A 26,281-nucleotide genomic window follows, 5' to 3' on the forward strand; every position below is an offset into this window, starting at 1 on the left:
AATTATGTCTGTTAATTCCCAGGAGGGTCTCTGGCTTTTAGCAGTAGAACAGTATTAAAAGCTTTGTGTATGCCACTGGAATTTAGATATTTATGTCTTCATTGAAATCATCACCTATGCCAAGCGTCCAGTTCTTCCAATATCGGCACCCTTGTGATTATCTTTGGAATTGACAAGTTCCCATCTGGTGAAGCAGTTTCTCATTTCACACATTTCTGTGAGAGAAAAAAAGAGAAAAGGAAATCTGTAATGATGGACACCATACTGTTGTGTGTGGATGGCTGTGTGCGAGTACGTGTGTATTTATCATACACACACAACACTACTGGGGAAAGTATAATCTCATCAGAAAAATAAATTGGAGGTTGGAAAAGACTTCCTAGAGTACAGAGAGTATGTTATTTCATTGTTTCTGAGGGTTCTTTACATTCACACTAGAGACCACTCTTGAACTCGTTTTGAAAGAGGTCTCTGGCCTTTTGTCACATGTCACCGACACATTCGTCAAGTGCGGAGTCGGAGTTGTATATCTCTTTGGCCATCACTGGGAGCTTGGATCAGAGTAATGCTTGTGTTGCGTGTCACAATATCTCTCATAATCTTTCCAAGGTGCCGGCGATAGTAATTGTACAGCACAGAGAATGTTTTTGATGTCCCAGTGGTTGTGCTTCTTCTGAAATCTCATAAACGCTGCCTATAATGACGGCTATCCCTTGGGTGTATTCGAATATGTAACCCACCAGTTAACAAACATGAATTTCTGTGGAAAATAAAAGTATCCAAATATTCCAGCTCCTTAATTTTATCCCATTTGTTTAAGTAGCTAATGATTGACTTGATGATGATGATAGTTATTTTATTGAATGCATTTTACAGCGACGGCAACATCCATTAAGAACAAAGCTGGAATATTTAGCTTCTGCTTGGCACTTTCAATGGCACGAGGCAGTGTCTGTGCAAAGTGCTCGCGTGGTTCCATATTCACAAGGACTATTTGAGAAAATTACTTTTTTTTTTCCTCAGCTCAAACCTAAGTGTTTTCAGGAGACTGCAATTTAACTGAAAGGATTGGATGCAAAGAGAGAATTGTCCTTGTTTGTACGGATCCATGAAATTGCCTTGAATGATTATTGCTGTGAAAAATAATAAATGTACCAATGAAATAAAAGACTGTTTATGGGCGTTTGTTCCAAGTGCTTCCTCGGTCCATGTTATGCCTTTTTGTTTGCGTAATTAATAGAGAGAGCCATTTGTATCCTTTTGTTTGGAGATCTGTCAGCGAACATTATTCCAGACTTGAGTGCTCTGTAGTGCAGAATCAATTTTTTATGATCATGCCCTGATCAGGGCGCTTGATTTAAAATGCGCACATGTTCTTCAGCTTGCTCAGTCTCTTAATTAACCTTTCTGAAGGATGTATAGAGATTTTGAATGTTTAAATTGCTAACATGAGCTTCATTTAATATCTCATGCAAAAGATTTAACAACTTCTCGCAAAATACCCCTTTGATAGCAATCTGGGGGGTATCTTAAGTAACTCCTTCAGCATAGGAAGGTATCTTGCAAAGTATTTATTGTAATAATTGGGGGAATCAATTATTTGTAAAATAATGCAGCAGCTGTTTCTTTCAGCAGATTACTTTTTTGTTTTTATTGTGGTTTAATTATCCTGATAACTTCCCTATTGTCATGCAGATATTTGTTTTCCCTTGTTCCCAGTTTGAGAAGACAAGTTATGTTGTTTGATTCCAGGTTAAAGATGGCTGGCTGGTGCAGAGGTCTTGTTTAGATCTGTGGTTGGAAAGTAATTGATCCCAGGATCAGTGTTTGGACCCTGGGTGATATGTCCCTTTCTTTAGACCCCTGTCTATGTGTGTGAAGATGCATTTTCTTGGTCTGCCTTCAAAAACATTATACAGAGTGTGTAACGTTACAGAGAGACTTTGACATTGAACTTCAAGACAACGGTGCTCCCATGGTAAATACTGTGCAATCCATCATTGGTAGAAACTAGAAGCAAATTTGAATCCACAAACTACTTCAATTTTTGCACAGTCATTAAAGGTCACTATGTTCATGATCAAAGCATAATGATGTTCACCATGAGCTGCACACTTAGCCAGAGAAAACGATAGAAATGACATCCAGAGAAACAGATGGTTAGAGGCTACAGTTTACACAATGTTATGCAGTCAGTATCCGCATTCACAACAAAGAATCTGAATAATATATATACAGTCAGATAATTAATTGCTATCCCTGTATGAACTGAAGAACTAGACTTAGATGGTAGAAACAGAAGAAAGTAGGTTATGTTTACAGTCTGGTTTTGAGTAATTTAGTAGGAATTTACATTTATATTCAGCTAAGTGTTGAAATTAGGGTTATAGTTTGGTCCAGGTTAGGGTTAGAGTATCATTTCGGTGTTTAATTAATTAATTAATACATGCCTGTGTTATGTTTAACATTCAGGAAAACATCAGAAAAACAAATCACTTTTTTTTTAAATTAAGGGATACTGGTGAAAGAAGAAATTGTGTACCCTAATGGTTACAATTTTTTTTTTAACTATTATGTTGACTAATTTAGTAATTTTTTCCTTATGTTACATTATTTATGCAAATTATTTATGCTCTTGACTTTTACTTCGCCCTTCCAGAAATGTACAATGTCTGTCTGCTTCTAATTGCATACAAGGCCTTTAAATTAGGAAACTTGGTTTTGCATTGGAGACTCCATTTTGCTCAAATTGTATGAGGTTTGACGAAGGATTAACAGCACATTTTCCTGCATATGGTTACATAGTGCATGATGGTTTTTAAGCACCACTGCATGATAAACCTGCTCCTTTGAAACTCTAATCAGCTTATAAAACAGCTTTCAAATGGACATAAGAACTGCACTTGCTAAAGCAAACACATTCGAAGCACTTTGAAGACACCTTTGACTGATTATTCCTCTGTTTGTTAAGTAATCTAAATAATGTTCTCTGTACAGGACCGGGAGCGGATCCAGTTTTACCCTTTTCCATCCACGGCCTTCAGGAAGGCCAATTTATATTCAATGTGCTGAAGTCAAGTTTTGGCATTTAAATCAGATTTGTATCCTTAAGAAAATGTCAAATTTCCCTGCTGTCATTAAACTTTAATGCCCTGTTTTTGGGGAATACAGTTTTAATTAATTTAAAATAAAATTAAAAACTAAATTAAGTGTAAAATTAGAGCACTATAAAAAGCAGAATGAAACTGTAAAAATGGTGTCCAGTTTTTAAAAATACATTTAGATTCTGCAATTATTTCTCTGAGTTTATCTCATTTTGCAAATTTTTAAGTGTTCTGCTAAAGGGTAAACAATTTAGGAGTTTATAAATATGCCGATTAATTTGCTTCGCAGGAGGCAAAAAAAACGACAAAGTATTAATATATTTTGCCTGCCTATGGGTAGCCATTTGACCTTTAATCGACATATTGGCTGTCTATAAAATGTACACAAGATGTCAATAGTTGCACAATCTGGGTATTGCAAATATATGGCAACAGACTAATTTCACTATCCATCTGTGCTGCACATCCCCCTGGCATTAGACAATTAATATATACTATCTATTGACTTTTAATTTACATGTTGCATAAGGTCAATGTATGCTTTAATTAAATATCCATTAAATCCTTATTTATGACAGCCAACCGCATTCCCGACATTTCCTACAAAGGAAAAAAGAGCAACACAAATGAGTAAATGGACAACATGTTTAGAAAGGAAAAAACAGAGAAGTTACATTAAAGCATGTTTATGTTTTAATACTGTTGGATTCATGTGAAGCCGTATTAATATAATCATGGCATTTGCTTGAAAAATACAAAACATCATTAGCAAATAATAGAACATACAATAAATTCATGGGATAAGTACCTAGTAAGTTTCTCTATGAGTGTACTGTACCGTATTGTTTTATATGAATGGTCAGCTTCTATCAACAGATATGTAGGAGACACTGAGGGTAATTACCCACTTGGCTTTCATAAATTAATAATAACAGAATCAAGCAGATACAATAGGGCTCAAAATGACATCTGCCTGCCTTCAGTGCTTGGATATGAACTCTTTCAAAGGTATATAGTCTGAGATATCGCCTATGACTGAACATGGACTGAACACTGTTTCTACTAATTCTGTTCCTGCCTAACCTTACTCGGGCACCTTTTAGAAGGGCTCTGAGTTATGGGTTAATACCTGGCAGTAGATCAGTATTGCTTCCTCATAAATCTCAACTGTAAATCCTTAAAACTAAAGCATATTGTCATTTTCCTCGCAATGAAATGGAATGTCAAGGCATTATAAGAAATTACAGAAAAATAACCCCATTAATCACATGGCTCCCCCTGAGTCTGAAGTCATCCGGTGCACCGTTGTTTACATCAGGTACCGTATGCATTATTTAGCGTGGCCCTAAACATTCCCGCACCGCTGTCAGGAGAACAAATGCTCGCCGGTTTCCAAGAACGAAAGAATGTGCTTATTACTTTATTGAAAGGCAGACAAACCCGTCCCCCCAGTTGTAAAATAAATAAAGCAGCGGCATGAGGAACACACACACACACACACACACACACACTCGCCTGTAGTCCAACTCTTACTCGTTTATTTATTGCCAAGCACATTACAAGCCGACTAAATCGGGTGCCCGTCTTGCCATACAAATTAAAACTTCCACCGAGGGCTTGAGCAGGGAGTCAAGTGGAGTTAATATAGTTTCAGCATTTGTTTCAAACCAATCTATTCACTTTGGCTGGTGTGGTAATTTGTTGTGTGACGATTCAGTTCTATATAGACTTTATTACAAAATCACCTGAGCTGGTTTTCTGACCTGTACAACAAAAGGAAAACCAGAAACTCCATTATTCAACACAAAATCTCTGTCTGCCATGCAGTTAGTTGCTCGTGGTATTTTAGTAGCATCACACGTTGCATAGTTTGCATTACAGTATCATACAGGAGCTGATGTTACTATGGAAACAGAATTAAAGCAGTCCACACTTGGAACTTTATTCATGTGTTGCAGGATCTCACTTAGTCTCAGTGCAGTCTCTTTTTTCCCTCCTCAGTCACTCTCAAATACATCCTCTCATTGCTTTCCCATGTACCATTTTTTATCCCCCACCATCGCTCTCCGAGTGTCTCTCTGGGGTCGAGCCTCGGGGTCCGTCCGTCCGTCCGTCACTGCGGGCCATGTGACCGCTACATCGCAGAATCTCTCTATCTTTGGTTACATTTCTGTGGTTATTGTTCTGCTGTTGCCATATTGCGATGTACCTTCTCTCGAATGCAAGTTTGTGACCAACCAACCAAACAGACCGTTCTCTTCCAAACCAAATACTAAGATGTACGATGGTTTACCCAACCCCCTGATTTAAATTGGGACCGATTGGACTTGTAAACGAACGTGTGGAAGCCGTTTTCACAGTCTTTTGAAAACTAGAACAGTTTTTGTTTTCTTTACCATAATACCTACACATTGGGCAAAATGTTGAAATAGGATTTGTTTTGGTTGTTTGGTCTTCTTGACTATGAAAGAGTGCAAATAATGGATGGACACCCAATACATCGTACATAGTTTATTAGTAATACAATCCATACATTCTATTCTTAGTTCAAAATCTCTCAGACCAATTGCCAAAAATAGTTTCCATTGGTGTAAGAAAAAGTGTTCTGGGCAGCTTTGGATATAGTTTGTGAAAATATTAGATGTAAATTACAGAAACCATAACAGAAGCATAAAAATCCTAATTACATATGGTATCCTTCATTAATTGAAACAAACACAATAAGTAGGCCTGCAGTGTACAGCTGGAGTCCAAAAAGATGACTAAGCTAATTAAGCATCTGATGGTTTTGCTATATAAGCAACTGTCGCTGAGCATATTATGGAGAAGTATTGATTCTGTGCCTCGAAGGTTTTCAATAGATAGTATCCATTCAGTCTTTGTCTTTAGCATATATTCTTTAGCATTATTTACTGTGGCCTTTAATCCCTGCTAGTGTAACAGAAATCAATGCCCCATCTCTTTGCTTCTAAAATACTAAGTAAGTATTAAGTTAATTATTGTAGTAATCTGACTTTTTTTTTTTTTTTTTTTGGCTTGGTGGCTTTTGGAGAAAAATATCATGTCTGTTATAGAAAAGTTTAAGAATTTAATTCCTTCAGTGACCGTGGCTTTTCACTAGCTCAGCTCTTTTTCTACTGTGCCTGAGCCAGATATAAAAATCTTTTAGATGTAGGGTTGCCAACTGTTTTATTCCTAGAAGCTTTATCTAAACATGCGATGGGAAGGAACTGGTCCGTTTTCATTTTTTAACCATTTCAGCCAATTTAATCAGAATTACGGCACAGCAAGACATCAGTGAACAGTAAAACCCATGTGATGTCAGCAAGTGTCTCAGATAATGGAGCGATATGGGCAGCCTCTGCAATAGAAACCCTTTTAATATTTTCTTTTATTATTTAAAATGCTTTTTTTATTTGAAGATTGGAAAGATTGGTTAGACTAGCAGGTTTGAGTCACTGGTTGTTATACAGAACACTAAATAGGATGATACATGTATTATTTGTGGATGGTCATTAGGATTCAAAGTCCAAACATGGTTCATCTTATGATAAGTTGTGTATATGACTTCTCCTGTTCCCAGTAAGTCATTTTTCAAAGAAGCCTTGACCTTGTGTCTGTCTCTTAAGGGTACAATGAGGTTAGTCTTCTATTTCAAGGGCTCTTATCTTTTAAAAAGATATAAGGTCGGAATGTAGCGTATATATGTGTATCCATGAATGAGTGCATATACGAACCCTATTTATACTCTGATATTGGTGTTCACAGACTAGTCTTGAACTCCCTGCCTTAAAAATAACTGTAATATACAACTGCTGAGAATTTGCTAGAGTTAAAAAATCCACAGATGACAGAAGTTGACTTTACTGTTGAAATGCACTGACAGCGTTAAGTATTCATTTTGTTAATCCTGGGAAAAAAAAAAAAAAGGTTAAAATGTTCTATGTCCTGTTCTTTACCCATGACTGAGGAATGCAACAGTGAAGGGAAAGGGATTTTGTTTTCTACATAACTTGGCATGAATGCAAATGCCGTTTTACCTCATTATAATTCGATTTTCTTAATTCATGCAATATATCTGTGAAATTCTGGAAATCCCCTCTGGGATTTAGTCCAATGGTTTTAGGAGATATTCGCTGCCTAATTTTAGCAGATTAGGCTATCCTGCGCCTTTTTTATTTTAGATCCCCTGTACCATTTCATATTGGGAACTGTTCAGAGGATTAAGTCCAAGCTGCAAAAGATTAGAGTTCATAAATATAATCTTTAAATCAATGCTTGCTTTTTTTTTTCCTAGAGAATGTAGAATTGACTGAAGTGTCCTATTTTGTAGCCTTTATTTCCTCTGGTATTTTTTTTTTTTTTTAAGCAGAACTACATTTGAAGCCGTTTTAGTCCCTGACTGCAATTACATAATGAATTACATAACAGCTTGTTGTCATGTTCCCACTACAGTAGGTGTTACTTTGTTTTGTGAAGTGGTACCATCTCATTTTCTTTAGCATTTTGACCTATTCACCATCCCCCACCTCACAACAGCTGTAATTTAATGTTGTGTATCACAAAAGAGGCCTTTGTTAGGCATACAATTCCTAATTTATCCACAGGTGAAGGCCATTAGAATCACAGCATTCATATTATGCCACAACATTCAAATGTATTATTTTTCATAAATGCTTCAATGGTCTGTGTCTAACTATATATAAAGACTTATTTTCACACTGTTTATGCAAATATGAATACTCTATTAATGATTTGGATATCTCAACTGATTGCCTGTAATCTGCTTGATCCAGTTTGGCTGAATTGAAAATGCACTGTTTTACATATGTGTTCATTAATAAAATATCGTAGTGCTTCAGTCATTACTTTCCTTCCTTTGACCACGTCAAGACTGAACACATCCGAACCTCAGCTCTCGATGATGTATACATTGGGGAAGTGGAGACTTCAGGAACATTTTTCTTAATCAGTTTATTTCATTAAAGCTGATGACTGGCACAGCGGTTTTCTTACAATCATGTGGCAACTCTTCCTGTGAACAGTATCTATGTCAGACAAAATGAGACAACTGAACATGGGGACATTGCGGTTTCGAAATATAGTGACAATCTGGATTGCGGTTCACTGAACAGCGGTGACCAGGGACCAGATTCCAACATGATTTACCAAAATAGTTGTCAGTAAATATGAAATTGGATTTTTAAACTAGAACCTAGGCAGATTTAATGATTTATGGGACTGTATTTACTAAAGCAAATCTTATCAATATCCCCCCGTAAACGTACGCCTATGCTACATTGATATTGACCTGCTTGTTTGAAATTAAACCTATGACCTATTCAGAAAGTAACTGAAATAGAAACGTTTCTCTCCTATTTTGTGATGTGGATGCCCTTCCCTTCAAATGAGGCAAAACTAATGAGACAAATCCAACCGATATGATCTGTTCTACAAAGCCATTTCGTTTTAGTGGCCTTACAGTCCCTGCACAAAAGATGTCGAATGATGTAGACATTATGAGCAGGAATCTCTTTTTAAATATATTTGTCTGCGGATTTCATGTGAAGGTGAGTAGAATGATGTAGTGTTGTTAGAATGGCAGCAAAGCACTCTGGGAGCTAGAAATGCTGGCCAAAGCATTCATTGGGGAAAAAAAAGGAACGTTGTCTTCTGTTTTTAATCTTTAAAGGACTGGAGAGAAGTAATGAATATAGTTAACTGAATAAGTAGTAGATACAGTGAGGGGAAAAAAGTATTTGATCCCCTGCTGATTTTGTACGTTTGCCCACTGACAAAGAAATGATCAGTCTATAATTTTAATGGTAGGTGTATTTTAACAGTGAGATACAGAATAACAACAACAAAATCCAGAAAAACGAATTTCAAAAAAGTTATAAATTGATTTGCATGTTAATGAGGGAAATAAGTATTTGACCCCTTCGACTTAGTACTTGGTGGCAAAACCCTTGTTGGCAATCACAGAGGTCAGACGTTTCTTGTAGTTGGCCACCAGGTTTGCACACATCTCAGGAGGGATTTTGTCCCACTCCTCTTTGCAGATCCTCTCCAAGTCATTAAGGTTTCGAGGCTGACGTTTGGCAACTCGAACCTTCAGCTCCCTCCACAGATTTTCTATGGGATTAAGGTCTGGAGACTGGCTAGGCCACTCCAGGACCTTAATGTGCTTCTTCTTGAGCCACTCCTTTGTTGCCTTGGCTGTGTGTCTTGGGTCATTGTCATGCTGGAATACCCATCCACGACCCATTTTCAATGCCCTGACTGAGGGAAGGAGGTTCTCACCCAAGATTTGACGGTACATGGCCCCGTCCATCGTCCCTTTGATGCGGTGCAGTTGTCCTGTCCCCTTAGCAGAAAAACACCCCCAAAGCATAATGTTTCCACCTCCATGTTTGACGGTGGGGATGGTGTTCTTGGGGTCATTCCTCCTCCTCCTACACGGCAGGCTGAGTTGATGCCAAAGAAGTTGATTTTGGTCTCATCTGACCACAATACTTTCACCCAGTTCTCCTCTGAATCATTCAGATGTTGGCAAACTTCAGACGGGCCTGTACATGTGCTTTCTTGAGCAGGGGGGCCTTGCGGGCGCTGCAGGATTTCAGTCCTTCATGGCGTAGTGTGTTACCAATTGTTTTCTTGGCGACTATGGTCCCAGCTGCCTTGAGATCATTAACAAGATCCTCCCGTGTAGTTCTGGGCTGATTCCTCACCGTTCTCATGATCATTGAAACTCCACGAGGTGAGATCTTGCATGGAGCCCCAGACCGAGGGAGACTGACAGTTATTTTGTGTTTCTTCCATTTGCGAATAATCGCACCAACTGTTGTCACCTTCTCACCAAGCTGGTTGGCGGTGGTCTTGTAGCCCATTCCAGCCTTGTGTAGGTCTACACTCTTGTCCCTGACATCCTTGGACAGCTCTTTGGTCTTGGCCATGGTGGAGAGTTTGGAATCTGATTGATTGATTGCTTCTGTGGACAGGTGTCTTTTATACAGGTAACGAGCTGAGATTAGGAGCACTCCCTTTAAGAGAGTGCTCCTAATCTCAGCTCGTTACCTGTATAAAAGACACCTGGGAGCCAGAAATCTTGCTGATTGATAGGGGATCAGATACTTATTTCCCTCATTAACATGCAAATCAATTTATAACTTTTTTGAAATGTGTTTTTCTGGATTGTTTTGTTGTTATTCTGTCTCTCACTGTTAAAATACACCTACCATTAAAATTATAGACTGATCATTTCTTTGGCAGTGGGCAAACGTACAAAATCAGCAGGGGATCAAATACTTTTTTCCCTCACTGTATATACATTTATATAATAAATAATGCCGATTTTGTTTTACATTTCAATATTACGTTACTCGGTTATTCTTAGAAATGTTCCATAGTTGATTGCATTCTTGTTTACAGAACATCTGAAATATGAAAGCTTTCTTCCTGGCCTGTAATAGCAGTGAGAGTGTTGGAGTTGGGCATTGCTGAATCTGCCTAAGGCATTTATGCTTTCTCTGGAAAGATACATGACAGGATCAGTGAAGCTTAAGTTGCTCCAGGTACTCATATGGCTGGTAGCCAGTTGCATGTGAATTATGTGGACAGTGAAGGTAACTGCCAGGAGGCATATTGAAACATTTGAACTGCAAGCAGACTGATAGCTGATTTCTATTTCTTGCAGTGGGATCTGAGCGTGAGTGGGTGGTATATCAGGAGAACTAGAGTTCTTCCTCGCCACCAGATAGTTAAAGTTTAAGCACCGCAGTGCACACACATCTGGAGATGGCGCCGCCGTAGGGAATAAGACACTATTGGGGTCAGAGGTCAGGACACTTACGGGGCACGATTAAATATAGAAAGTTTTATCATTATGATTTATTTATACTTTTACTATTGGCATTTTTATTAGTTCTACAATGATGCTCTTTATTCTGGGTGTTTCACGTTCAACAGCACCATTGAATTATACATTTACACAGCACAGTAAAAACATTTTACAAACATCGTGGTACCGCAAGACATCACTACAATACAATATTTGTATGTGTAGATTAATGAACACATTATTTGTAGTGGCTCTGAAGGTTATTTTAAAATATTTGTGTTTCCTTTTCTTAGTTTGAGCAATGCATTATTTCATATACTTCTAATTAGTTGGCCAAAGTACATTAAATACATTTTATTTTATAGTATAATATACCGGCAATAAATCTCTATAGGGTCTGTGGATTTCCCCTAATGTAAAGGTAAAAATCCTGGTCAATGGGGCAATTTAAATATACTTAATATGAGTGAAGGATAAAGCATTTGATCCCAAGTGGTGCAAAATTCATTTGTAATCTAGTTTTTGGAATGTGTTTGAGCTTTATGAAAGAGATGTATATAAAACCATCTGTGCAAAATTCATCACTTTTATTGAACACTCTACTGTACATCAGATTTAGAATTAATGTGCCCATTGATTGAGAGAGCTATTTAAAGCTTGATTTTAATGCAGACATGCAGGCTTTGCTCGATATGGGGTATACTGGCATGTGAAAAGGGACTTTTAAAGAGATGTGATTTTGGTTAATCAGGTGCTCACGTGCTTTTAATAGATACATAAAACTGCAGAGATGAAAAGAGATGACTGGTTCTTACAGTCATGTCTAGTGGTGGAATTGTCATTTGTGCAGCCCCATGTTTTAAATAGCTTACATATGCGTAATATGTCTAGTTTGATTTGTAATTACGTATATGTATGTATATAAAGTGTTATATGTAGATACGTATACATTAATATTACCCTTTCAAAGTATTTGTACAGTAAGCATAGACGATGGAAGTTATTATTTACTAGGCTGGCTGTTTTTATGCTGCAATAGTTTCAATGTAATATGCATATCCTGTGCTTGCTTACTTCACCAGTATTGTATTGATTATAAGGCAACGTGGCTGGCTTAGGAGGAAGTAGATTTGCACTGGTAACAGATGCCAATGTGCTCTTGGGACTCTGTAATCTATTTATAATATTTGCTTTATTCATTATGGCCAGTCAGCATGGCTGGGATTCTGAACAGTACTTGGCCTTGTTTGTTCACACAGATGTATGCTATGACAAAACATGATTATTTACTTGTGTATACTTAAAATTATATAATATATGTATGTATTAATAATAATTTAACTGCCTGGACATTGATCTACTGATGATTCTTAGCTGGTTTTATAGGAAATGTGTATTTTCATCCATTTCTCTCTCTCTCTCTGTCATATCATGGCTGTTCAGGAATTTTCCCTCTGTGTAGCATATTGTATTTCAGGATCTATTCTAGTAATGCCTTGGATCAATGAAGATCCTTTGTCGTTGCATTGTGTGTAAATATTGTGTGTAGGTGTGTATGTATTGATGATATTGTCTAGAGCTAAGAATTGCACGGTCCTCCTCGCTGATGTATATAGCAAACCGTACATCTTCATGATACTCCGTATTAACAGTGGTGCGGTAAATTCCCCTTCGTAAAGATGGTCTATAAATGGCTGGATGCAAGACGAATGTTCAAGAGCCGGGCTTATTAGCCTAGTGAGTCAACTAATTGCATCATCTATATTGTTAATAAGCTCTGTTGTCACATATGGTCGGATTATGTTAGGTCCGTGCCTGTTGTGGTGAGTTACTGCATACAAACCGTTCTCTGTTCGTGACAATGTCATTTTTTAACGTTTTGCGGTTTATTTGGATTCTCTGTGGCCAGGCTGCACAGTTGTACCGAAATGCATTATGCATGAATAGGTCAGGTTAGAAAGTTAACTTCCGATTCCTTTTCCAGTCCTCTAACCTTATGATACCTCCTTTGCTGAGCGTAGCAACGTAGCTGGGTTGAACGAGTGCGTTCCCTGTGAACTGCATCAACATTTCCTTTTAAACATTAATGACTGATAGGTCTCCTTCTCCCTCAATGCTGTTTTCGGCATCTTCTCGGCTTTACTTAAGGAATACTTTTTCATTTTTTTCTTCATTAATGGGCTGTATGATTGTATTAAGCTGCCACCTGTCTTCATTTTACAAATACTGTGCAGGTGTTAGTGTCTGAATTCAACATGCTTTCTCAGGTCATACATTTCTAATTGTTGTTTGATGGTTTGAGGACAAGTTTTTTCTAATACATTGACACTATATTTTTCTGACACAGCATTTATATGACCTTATGTATTCAATGGACTTATTTTATTCCATTCAAAAAGATAATGTTTGATTCAAAAGATCATAACAAAATATAAATAAATGAGAGGAGGCTTTCATAACCACTTGGCCATCCACTTCGAAGTACTGTTGTCACACTGTACTACATAGATTTGAAGTCCAGAACCTTAACAGATTCTTCTCAAATAACAGATCTATCAGGTTCATGATATTTGAGAGCGTTAGATTCAACAACGTCAGCTGGTAAACTTTTAGAAGAATTAGTCTTTGTTTTCAATATGTTCCTTCTTTCATTTCTGAATCTGCTTTCACAACATCCCTATCTCTGTCACAGTACTCTGCTGTCTGGCACTAGGTATGAAATAGTTTATTCTTTTTTAAATATATATAATCTTAGTCACCCCTCTGGAAAGGGCTAGATATTCAGTGTTTCATTCTAACTCATGCCTTTCCACTTAAGAATAAGTATAGCTGCACTTTTCTGAACTTTTTCTTAAGACTTCTTTGGCTTTTTTTAGATGTGGTACCAGGAATGGAATTTAGTATTTTTGCAGAGACTGAACAAAGTCTTCATCTTACTTCTCCAAAACCTCTCTTGACGTCTATGCTCAGAAATGTACTTGATTAGATATTAATGAAATGTTATTTAATTAATTAACTGTTAATTGATTGCAAAATTATATTTAAAAATTCAATACAAAATTAAAAAACAAAATATCAGATGATGCCAAATTTGACATTTCCTGGATCAAAGAATCTCAGAAAAGCTCTGCAGTTGTCTCTAGTTATGTGACTTTCTTATCGATGCTTACATTGCTGTGTAAATTGGTGGTAATGGGTGAAGCGTGGCAATATTGTTCAAGATGGGGGTCACATTATTAATGCTTAATGGTTTACTTAGCTCCACAGGCAAGCAATGGGCCAACAGTGTTCACAATAAATCTAGTTGCATTTTATTGATTCAATACAAAAGAATAGCTTTTTTTCTCCCTCTAAACCTGTACTGTTTCTAGAGCCTACCAGATTATACAATGAATATGGTCAGAAAACTGTGCTTAAAATACATTTGTTTTGAGCAAGGAAGCCCACGGAGCTGAAGCATCACAATGCATAACCAAGTTACTATAGCCTTTGTTCCTACCTTTATTTACTGTCTCCTTTCCCAGTGACTATCTTTCTTTTAAAACAATGCTTTATTTCATAATGATTGCTGTGGCTCTGTTCTCAGGGGAGATCTCTATTTTGAATTATTTTCAGAAGGAGTCCAAACCAAAAATACTTCCTTCTGCACTTTCGTGATAACTTCTTTTTCAAACTTGTTGAAAATGTTCACCGTTTTCTAACATTAGTATTAGCATTTGCGCTATGTTATGTGACCAATTATTTTTTTATTGCAGATTTAGTATGGACTAACTAAATGTGTGCTTTCCTTAAAAACTGAATAATCCATACAAAATTTACGGTTTAGCAATTTTTTTTAAAATGTAAATGTATTCATACCCCTACCTTTCTTTTTCCAGTATTGTTTTAATTCTACACTGTCTTGGTGTGTGCTCTGAGAATACGAACCGCATCACGTGGGGATTTATTAAAACTGGGCTTAGATATGATGCATTACTCATCAGGCAACAGGCGACGGAGGCTTTTAACAATTTCAAATCTTTGCCTTGCCAACAGTTTGTTTATCAGACTTTGCCCAGTACTTCTCAAGATTGATGGTGGGGTGTTTGAAGTTTATGGATGATATGCCTGAAAGAAACAATACTAACAACAAAAAAGAACTATTCATAGGAAGAAAATGACCAAGTAATGTGAGAAAGACAAAAACACCAGTTCGAATAGCTGTTTTATGTATTTGCTGTTTTTATTCACATTTAATGTTCAACAGTGTGAAATAGTACCTATCTAAAAGCTCTGCTCCAGATGCTTAAATTCATTTTTCTGCTTATCTAGTTTTACTGAATGCTTTTTCATGCACCCACCTCTGACAGAACACTGTTCTTGATATTCAGATAATGAATGCCCATGTAAGTTTGGCCATACACAAAGTTCCCTTTAAATGAACTGGGCATATGGCATCTTCCACCATAAACCACGAGTTTTAACAGCTATTATTTGATATCCAAAGGTTTAGATATTCAAACCACATGTAACATTATATTTGAGATTTTATTTATAGGACATGTATGTAGTCTTGTGGTGGTATGTGAATATAAAAAATCTCAACAGGAAACTGGTTTATGTAACATATCACATAGGACTCAAGCAGGAAATGTTTTTTCTAAACCGCTTTTTACTGTATCTGGAAATGTGATTGAGGAATACATACAATGGTTTATTTCCACAACATTTTGTAGGAAGCATTGGTTCCTTGTGGATTTCCTTTTTCTTTTTTTCTCCCACATATCCTTATTTTTGTTATGACTTTGATTTGGATTATATGAGTGATTCATAGCTAAATGGTATGTGAAGGCGTCAACCTGCCTGAAATGGATACAGATGAGTTATACCCTAGAAATATTTGATATAATAAAAACAGAATATATATAAGGACACATTTTTTCGGTGACAGTTCTCTTATAGTAATTTAAACAGAATTTGGCTGCCGAGATATTTATGCTGTTTATTTGAATGTCAATCAGAACTGGAGATATTAACAGATGTGAAACATGAGTGACATTTCTCATTCTTTGACTTTGAATTTGTAATCATTAGGATAATAATAATAAAAAAAAACATGCTATCTATAACTCAGCATATTGAACTACTATAAACTCATAACTATTATATATTTTGAACATCACTTACAAACTTATTTATGTAATTTTAATTATTTGCATAATAGGAACAAATATAAATCCAAGTTACAATTTAAGTAATAGATTTCAACCTATTACGTCATATGTAAAAAAATTCAGTTTTAACTCAAATAAAATGTTACCCCACTTATTATTTTAAACTATTTTTTTTTAATACATGTGTTTTTACTTTTAGCTTGTGTCTACAGCCCTGGAAAGAATACAGTCAAAGCCTCATATGTGTGAAATTCTGTTTTTATGCTTGATGGGCTAGTATGTCTATTAGTGTATGGAATAGGGGGTAAATATGGGAAATTTGCATATAGGTCATGTGTGTCGTTGTTTTTTCTCCACTGTCTTCTAATTAAATTCGTAGATTGATTTAAATTGAGATTCATACTCATTCTGTGACGAACCATCTCTGTAGCTTAATGGAACTTATTGGAAATCTGAAAAGTAACTCTTAAATCTGTTCCCAAGCTTTTTAAGTCATGGCTTTTGACATTGCTCACAATTGATCTAGTTCCCGATATTATGCTGCAAATGTGAGTTTTAATAACCAACGTATTATTGTTGATTTGGTTCTTAAATAGAGCTGCCCAAATACATATCAATGTCCAAGATGAAGGGGAGCAAAGAATCCAAATACGAAGGTCAAAACCACTTGCTAATCAATTTACACAGCCTGCAGGCATTTTTTATGTTGATTTCCATTTATGTAAATAGTTTTGTCACTCTGTGGCTGCCAATAGTTTTTATTATTTGTCTGGTAATTTTAATTTTCAAAGGATTTCGTAGTTGCTTTCAATAGTCACAAATTAATAAACCACATGCAATGCAGAGTCTCTCGCACAATCATCCTTTAAACTGAAAAGGGGAAACAGCCAGTGAGGAGGTATAATAGATTTCTACCTGAATGATACGCTTAAGGCTGTATATAGTGTCTACCATAATCATTGTGGTAATCTTTTATATTGGATTTATTGGGTTGTATCTAGTTATGTGTATTTAGTATTTATTCAGGGAAACACATTCTCTCTTGTTAGATTTTTAAAACTAATTTAATCTAGATATGCTCAGACATGTATTCAGGCAGAAGAACGAAGAATGAATGTTATAGACTGTGGACAGTAGGTATTTTAATAATACTGTATAAAGTTTGCAGGAAAAAAAACTGGAAAATGAAAGACGATGGATTGGGTGGTGAGGTGTTTAGAAAGAAGGTCAGCACACACAAGAAATGATCAACTTTTGCCAAAAAATACCTCCACAAGTAATTGTTTCATTTGACTGAGTTGGAAGAATGATGTCATACGAATTGAGAAAGCAATGTCTGCTGCCCACTATGCAACGTGGAGGAGGTAACATTAAACGTTAAACATTAAGCGTGTGCGTGATGGATTTAAATGTGGGAGAACTTGTACTTATACAATGCAACATCAACAAATAAATGACTGTGCCTGTGTACATGCTTGTGATCAACTGGCATTAAATCTGTATTTGAAAGATTTATTTTTTGTATTGTCTGAATGCAAACAAAAGACACATAAAGAGCTTTTTTCTCAATAACATTCACACTTAATATAGATTACAAGACAACAATGACTGTAGCATTGCCTTTCAGTTGTGTGGACGCGTTTTGCCTTGGTGAGGCCCAGATAATGTGTGCTTCTTCACAGTTATATATATAGAGAGTGAATTTGCAAGGAGCAGTGCAATTCCTGTAAGGTTTCTGGAGTTGTTATTTTGTAATTTTGACATGTAAATCAGGGGTGTCTGTAGTTACTTTGATTTACTGTAAATCAGCTTTGGATTCCCTTATCTGTTTCTGAAGAGCTGATAATATGCATACACGCATTTGTGATATCCAGGTTCACATCCATTTACAAAGTGTCACCTACCGAGATGTTAATAACTTGTTTCTTGCAAGGTCGCAGTAACAATCATTAAAGTGTAAATACATTTCTAAAGCTCATTAAATGTATTTATGGACTGTGGAAAATGATTGATATGAATTTTCTCCATCAATGTTTGTAAATAGCATACTTGGTGGGGTTAGCGACTGCTGCGGCCCCATATTGACTAATGATACATATTATTGGTGTGCTCCCTCAGATGTATCTTTGCCATTACATTACTGTAACTAGTATAACCATTATTACTTGTACAGGACCAGGCTGAACACTGAATAATGAAAAGAAAATAAGCAACAACAAAAGACAAACATTTAAACCAATGGTTCACAATTGATGTAAATGTTCTTAAATTGTACCTCTTAAGAGTCGCATTTAGGCTTTCTCATAATATGACATCACTAAACTTCATTCAAAGGGTCACTCGAGCGTATTACTATTAAAAGAGAAAGTACTTAAAAAGTACTATGTTAAAGTGACAGGATATGACTAATTTATGACAGTAAGTGACAAATCCATTCAAATATTCACTGACAGATGACAACCTCAGCAGCCTCCTTAAACATGTAATATTTCACTGATGAATGCAAATGCTGGGTTTGTGAACCTGAACATCTTGAGTATGCATCATGACACATGCGGGATAACTCATCTATTGTGAAATTGTGATGCATGGATTCATATATATTTTAAACCGTTACTATACTGGATACTTGTACTCAGCACTATTCATAATATAGGCCTAATAAGTATAGTACAACATATGAGTGTAAAGATATCCTGCCAAAATTAATCAATTACAATTTACAAGTTGTTGTTTTTGCCCCATTTTTATCACATGTATTAAGCCTGCTAAGAAATATAAAAAAATGGGAAACGTGTGGATACTTGTTTAGTAAACTGAGCTGTGGATACTTGTTTAGTTCTACATTACATCTTGAATTCTAATGACACGTATAGGGTTTATATTTAAAAAGCATCACCACTCTATATTCATGGGTCTTTAAAGCGTAGGGCGTCTGCTGAGCTGCCTGAATGGACATCCTTTGTTGTCAGTGATTATCAGAGAATCATGTCTCATTATGCTGATAAATGGTATTCCCGAATGCCTCATGAGCTCATATTGATAATCAGACAATATACAGTATGTGCTACAAATCAACCCTTTCCTGTCAGTTTAAGAAATCCTGTATTCTGCACATATTGTAGCACGACGTTTCATTATTAACTGAAGCATATGGGCAATTTGGCAAGGAATGTCACGCAACAGACGCACACCGAAATATTTGAAGGGCGTTATTCAAAACCCACTGTGTGTTTTCCCCATGGTAATACAGGCTGAAATGTAGTCTGCATGTTTTACCTGTTCATAAATGCATTTTATCATCATTGTTCCTTTTCATGATGGCAGACAGTAGGTCAAGGCCGCCCACTCTCCACCTGCATACTTCACATACTCTCCACCACATTCATAAAAAAATGTACAATGTTAAGTATTATTTACTAGCATATAAAATACTATGCACCAGTCTGTAATATTGTAGGCTTTTCAGTAGGACAGGTGAAACGATGTTTTATAAACTATAAACGTTATGCTGATTTTTTGTTTTTTTGACAATTAATGCTTTTAATAGTCCAAGACTACTTTTACAGCAGACAGCACTGACACAATGTATTATTTGTTCCCAAAGTTTTTTTTTTCCTGTCTTTAACAGGGGTTGATTTTCAGTCTATTGTATAATACTTTTCAAAAATCGAAAGTAGAAAATTGTGAATTTAGTTTTCCTTGGCCTGCTGGAATCCCACAAGCCAATGCCTTGGTACGAGCTTTACTATCTGGTGGATACGTCATAAGAGGGGAAATTGACTTTGCATACTAATTCTGGCACTAATTCCCCATCTTCTGTACATTGTCGGTATGATGTGACAATTGTGTAATTTACTGTAACGGTACGTTTATGATTGGTGGCTGAATATATCTGCGATATAACTGAATATCCTCCAAAATTTTTTAATATGGAACAAATCTGCTTTTCTGATCATAATAAGAAACTTAAGACATAGCCTAATAAGACATAATATAGGCCTAATTATAATTTTACAAGGAAATGCTCATTCTTTTTTTACAGTAATAAAGTCTAATTTTACAATTCTCTTGCAAATATAAACACATTCTATACACATAATTTTACAGTGAAGCATTGAATGTGGAATTTTCAAACTGGAAAATAATTGCAATAAATGAAAACAAAAATAAAAAAAGCTGTATCAACTAAATACCACAATATCCCTTAGTCTCAATAATTCATTCATAGAGGTTCAGTTCATTGAAACTTGTATAGATTACATGTTCTGTAGTTTGTTGACCTCTCGCTACCACTTCAATTTCTAAAGGAAGAAGCATTTACTCGATTCAAGGCATTCACTCTGCTGAGCTATTTTAAAATGTATGCACACTGAGCTGCAGCAGAGCTATTTGCCTATTGGTCTACACTGAAATAAAAGATCACTGAGCATAGACGGTACATGTGCTGAATTTAAACAAATTCCCTGTTCAAGATTAAAACAGTATCATCTGGTATGTCTCTGTGTTTGTGTTAAGGGTATTTTGTATGAGCGCTGAGTACAAATTGAGTGTCAATGGTCTATACAAATAAAATTCCCCATCTGCAGTATTTGAAATAGTCATATTGTGAAAATGTCCTTAGCAAGAACACATAACATGACTCTGGCAATTAATTTTAACAAAGAATACATAATTCAGTCTCCAGTGAAGAACATTTTATGTATGTATGTGTTCATGGCTTGCTGAAAAATAAAAATATAAGAAATGTGACCCTATGATCTGACTATAGTGATTTAAAATTACAACATGCACATATCTATGTGTTCCTGAAATTCATTGTCAATTGAAATGGCTCTTTGGTAAAAATGCTGTCATTTATTTTGCTTTCATTAACCTTTATTTTGGTATAATATTGAAATGAGAAATTTTCTGAATAAAATAACAGTAATTCATAGTTTATGAAATGCCACTGAGAGGAATCTAAATCTCTTGAAAAATGTGTTCCATTTGGATAACCCTGTAAATGGGAAACATTTGCTCTTACAGTCCTTTTCTGTTTATTTTTAATTTACTATTATTATTTATTCATAAAGTGCTGCATAACTGTAAACTGTTTGCGATATCTCAGTGCAAAATGCACAGTATCGAGAGCCGAGCTGCAGCTTTTTGGCCAAGCAATTATGTGGAGAGTTCCTTAAAAATGGTTTTCTAGTTATTTACCTGTAAAAACTTAACAGTAATCGACAGTGTTCATTAAAATATAAGCATGTTGCTGCGACCAAAAAAAAAGAAAATCCACTTCAGCTGTAGAGGTGGAAAGGACAATGGCATAATAATTTTGCATCAAGGATTATAAACCTTTTTTAATGAAGGGGGATGCATTGAAGCTTAAGATGTTGGTAAGTAGTGGGATAGCGTGCGCTCCACAGATACAGCTGAGAGCAGTTTGAGATGCTTCCCGATAAGATTATTTTTCTGCATAAAAAATACTTTACAGATTAATAGCAGCTCGAATGTATTTCAATTAATGTGAAACTGTCTGAGATAATAAGACACTCAACATGAACTTAATAAAGAGTTGGCTGTAAACGGGTGGACTGGGACCAAAAACCGGCCCTGGATTTTTACCCAGGGGGGTGACGGTTGGTGAAGTCTGGGTCCCAATAAAGTGCGTTCTGGTTTTTATTTGCGGTCTGTTATTTTTTTATGCAGAAAAAAAAAAAAAAATATATATATATATATATATTACCAGAAAGCATCTCAAACTGCTTTTAGCTGTACCTGTGAAGTGCGGGGCTTTTTTTCTTTTCTTTTTTTTTTAAGTGCATGTAAATGGATGAAGAGAAGCAAACACAGTTTACCTAGGCCATTTGTTTTGTTCAACATGACCTTCCACTAGTCATATTTTCTGTGATAAATGCAGGCTCTTTAGCATGTGCCTCCTTTCCCCTACAACAAACATATCTTTTTGGAAGGTAAATGAAGGACAAAAGTTAAATATCAGCGAAAGCCGTGCAGAGAGCTGAGCCCCTGACTATTTGGCATGTTATACAACAAGTCGCCCCCACTTCCACGCTGTGCTCGACCCACACTCTCTCTGAACACAAATGGAGTCGAGTGCTCTCATGTCTCATCAGCAGTGCAAAAGAAGTAATTTCTCTCTCTAGGTCAGTGGGAAATTATTATATTCTCAGTCATATCTGAGTCAACATTTCCTGACATTCAGCATCAGCGTCACAATCTCAAATGGCTGAAAATACAAAGAGCAGTTCAATTTTGGACTTACATTTTTCTTCTTCTTCTTAGTCTTGTTCCAAAAAATTATACTTTCAATAAGGCACATGAAACCATGCTTTCATTAAACAGTACAAATAAGGTTAACAACTAAGGTCACACCATTTTAAGCGGGAAAATGGAGCAAGAACATATTTTTGAATAATATGAAACACGGCTTTATTTTTAGTTTTTCATTCAGCTTTTCACCTCTGTGTCCTTGAACCTATACTGTGCTGTTTGACAGACATTTTCACATATACATGGTGATCAAACATCTAAACGTGTTACCGGAGTTCTACCGTCGAATTTATGCAGACTCTCTGAATTAAGGGTAATGTGGAGGTGTCTCTTTGTAGGTTTATCAAAATTTTCTCAAAATGTTTCCTCCGGCTTCCTGCGGATCGGAGCAGCTAAATACCACATCACTGAGCCGTAGACAGAGCCCTCGTAGAGAGCCGTCCCCGGAACGAGAGAGGCTGTGATGAGAAAAAGTTTACTGGCTGTTGTCACTTAAAATGTGTTTAAAAAAGTCTGATGCAGCAACTCTTCAATACACATGCATGCACACCATGCACACACATGCAAACTGTAGATAGGAAATAGATCGATGTAGACAAAACGAAAGTGCCTGTTAGCGTCTCAAATGTGTTTTACATTGCTTTTTTTTTCTAAGTCAGTGCAGCGTGTCTGTGATTTGCTCTTCTCTACTTTTTACATTATTCTTTCAGTTTGCTTTAGGTTAATGCTTGACACACTGAACATATACCATTCATAAAGAAGTATAGCTAAATTAACAGTATTGTAGTGCTGGAATGGGGCTGCAGTCGGTGCCATAGAATCATAAGAACATAAGAAAGTTTACAAACTAAGAACATAAAGTGTCCAATCGAGAGGAGGCCATTCACCCCATCATGCTCGTTTGGTGTCCATTAATAACTAAGTTATCCAAGTTCCAAGATCCAAGTTTCCTATCCTGTCTATTTTTGAATGTTCCCAGATTGTGACGCCTCTCTGTGTGAAGAAGTGTCTCCTGTTTTCCATCTTGAATGCCTTGAAGCCCAATTTCCATTTGTGTCCCCGGGTGCGTGTGTCCCTGCTGATCTGGAAAAGCTCCTCTGGTTTGATGTGGTCGATGCCTTTCATGATTTTGAAGACTTGGATCAAGTCCCCACGTAGTCTCCTCTGTTCCAGGGTGAAAAGGTTCAGGTCCTCAGTCTCTCAGTAGGACATTCCCTTCAGACCTGAAACAAGTTTGCTAACTATCCATAATACTGATCCCTGTGGAACTCCACTAACAACCTCACTCCAGTTAGACCCCACTCTTCCACTGCACTGGGGGTCCACAAGACCCATTGGCAAGACGATACACCAAGGGCTATATATCCCCTGGGCCGGACTCTGAGGCAGGCGCATGTTACAATATTTATTCTACTAAATGATTCACTGAATAACTTAAAGTGAAGAATACGAATAATTTCAACTAAAACATATAAATTTAAATATTTTAAAAATCCACATATATTTTGAAAGGAAACCGAGTGGAGCCTATTTTAAATTCTAATAATCACTATTTCTCTTTTGCGAGCAGGGTATATGATCACTCCTATTCATATTGTCTGATGTATGTCAAGTGCACAATGGCAAAACAGATGTGTTCTTGACCAGTGAATTGAATGGGTTTGTTGCAGTGCAATGCGATGCGCAGCAGTACACTGACCTAACTATATTTTTCTGCATTGTTGGTTCTGTGCATTAGTTAACCCAGAATTTTGCAGCGTTCGAAATACAGGTTTAAAGTATGTATTATTTTGTTGTAGAGTATTGCATTTTCTGTTTCCACTTCCATAGGTTCATTTCTCATGTGGTCTTAGGTTGATTCTTGTCAAGGCATTAACATAGTTGACCTGTTTTAATTGGAAAACTCGCTATTAAATGTCTCTGCTCTCTCTCTCTCTCTTATATATGTATTCTGTTTACATATGATGTCAATTTTGCATATGATTATAATGTTTTTAAGGCTGACACTTTCTTTGCTTTATCTCTGCAGGTCAAGCTTGCGGTGGCTTAGTGCAAGGTCTCAACGGGACAATAGAAAGCCCGGGGTTTCCTCATGGTTATCCAAACTATGCCAATTGTACCTGGATCATAGTCACGGGAGAGCGCAACCGGATACAGCTATCATTTCACACTTTCGCCCTTGAGGAGGACTTTGATATAGTTTCAATCTACGATGGGCAGCCACAGCAGGGCAACTTGAAAATGAGGTAATGTGCATTGTCTTTTTCTCTCGCTTTTAAAAATAAATGTTTTATTATTTACAAACATGTCTGTCCGAGCTATTTAATTGAATGAAGTGGTGTATTGTTTTATATGCAGGCGTAAATGCCACTAAAATCTAGATTGGTCATTGCATACTAGCCTACTTGTTATAACCTTGAACACAAAACTATTTTACTCAATCCTGCTGTTGTGAAATATGGCAAACGTTGCTCTCCATGGTTTTGCATTTGTTGTCTTCCAAAGAGAGAAGATGAAAAGATGCATTTCTGTAATCAAGACTAGTTACACAAAACATGCAAACATATGGGTGTGCTTTTCCAGAATCAAAACAAACGACAGCCCCAGTGATCCTATGAAATACCAGATACATTTTACACTTACACAACTTCCACAATCCTTCAATAAAACATCAAGGGTCAGATTAATAGGAATTTCCCTTGATTTCGTTTCTGTTTGCATACAGATACGGCACAAATGTCTTCTTAAATTGGAAAATATATCATTTCACAGGGGACCTGAGCCTATTTAAGCAGAAATGTAACACATAACTCATACATATTTCACACGCTGAATCTTTAACGGCGGCCATGGCGGCACTTGCAAAATGTAAAAAATGGTACCAGTGCAGCTGAACGGTGCAGCCAGGATACTTGTGCCGTTTAATAGATAGCAGGGATCAATACAGGCCCTAGCTAAGTGCCGAGGCTCAGAGCGAGAGAGAGATCTTTTCGGTAATGAGTTGTAGACTGCTTTTAAGTGTCAGGTGATTAACGGAAGTATTAGCATAAACAGGGAGGTGAGAATGAGTGAATGGGGCTCAGGAGTAGAAAGAGACATGTTTACCGTCCAAAGGGAATAATTGGTGTAGGTCGAGAAAAGGGTACTAGTCCAAGCCTGCTCGACGTCTTTAAAGACTGAATTATACTATCAGGGGAGTTATGCAAATGTAATAAATAAATAAATAAATAAATAATACAATAGGAATAAATGTAAAAATAGCCCTCCAGTTACTTCGGACTACATCCCTGGAGCCTGCTGATTAGCATTACTGAGTAAAGACATAATAACTAGCTGGGATGAAGTTTCTCATTTTCATACTGTTCTCTGCGTATGTTTTATGACATAAAATGGTGCATTATGATGAAATATGGCCCTATTTTGTTGCCAATTTTGAAATCCAATAAACCACCACCAAAAAAATAAAAAATACATATATATAGTCTCTGCAGATTCCATCCTACAAATAAAATTGCCATTTTCATGAATCTATACTGTAATACCGTTATTGTTTCCCTTGAAGAGAGCAGGGCAGAATTTACACTGAGGTGTGAAAATGAAGATACCATGTAACTAATTGCGATTTAGATTTCAGCACAAACATCCTTTCATTATCGTCTGTGTAAAAATGTGTATGATAATTCACTATGAAAAGGTATGAAAGTCATTTTTTTAATTTTAAATCAATGTATGTAGGTTTTGTTTGTTTCTATCCTCTGAAGAAAGCCATTTATAGGCTGCAAGGATATTCTAAAAAAAAATTGGAAAAACAAAACGAGGGATAGCGGTGGAAACACAGTGTGACGGGTTTATTTAATTTATACCGCTGTTGAATTAGATAAGACGAGTTGTATGTCATTTTTGGAAAT

The 26,281-nt window shown here is 36.4% G+C and overlaps 1 protein-coding gene across 1 annotated transcript in view; it reads left to right on the forward strand.

Annotated features, from left to right (window-relative positions):
- The first annotated feature begins 486 nt into the window (after window positions 1–486).
- The window catches only part of csmd1b (CUB and Sushi multiple domains 1b), a 352,370-nt gene continuing 326,575 nt past the window's right edge, over window positions 487–26,281 (forward strand). The window contains exons 1-2 of the mRNA XM_066696781.1: window positions 487–562; window positions 24,403–24,619. Coding sequence (XP_066552878.1) covers window positions 487–562; window positions 24,403–24,619 — 293 coding nt within the window. The remainder of the gene's footprint in view (window positions 563–24,402; window positions 24,620–26,281) is intronic.

The sequence above is a fragment of the Amia ocellicauda genome, chromosome 23 (genome assembly GCF_036373705.1).
Source record: "Amia ocellicauda isolate fAmiCal2 chromosome 23, fAmiCal2.hap1, whole genome shotgun sequence".
In the NCBI taxonomy this organism is placed as follows: domain Eukaryota; kingdom Metazoa; phylum Chordata; class Actinopteri; order Amiiformes; family Amiidae; genus Amia; species Amia ocellicauda.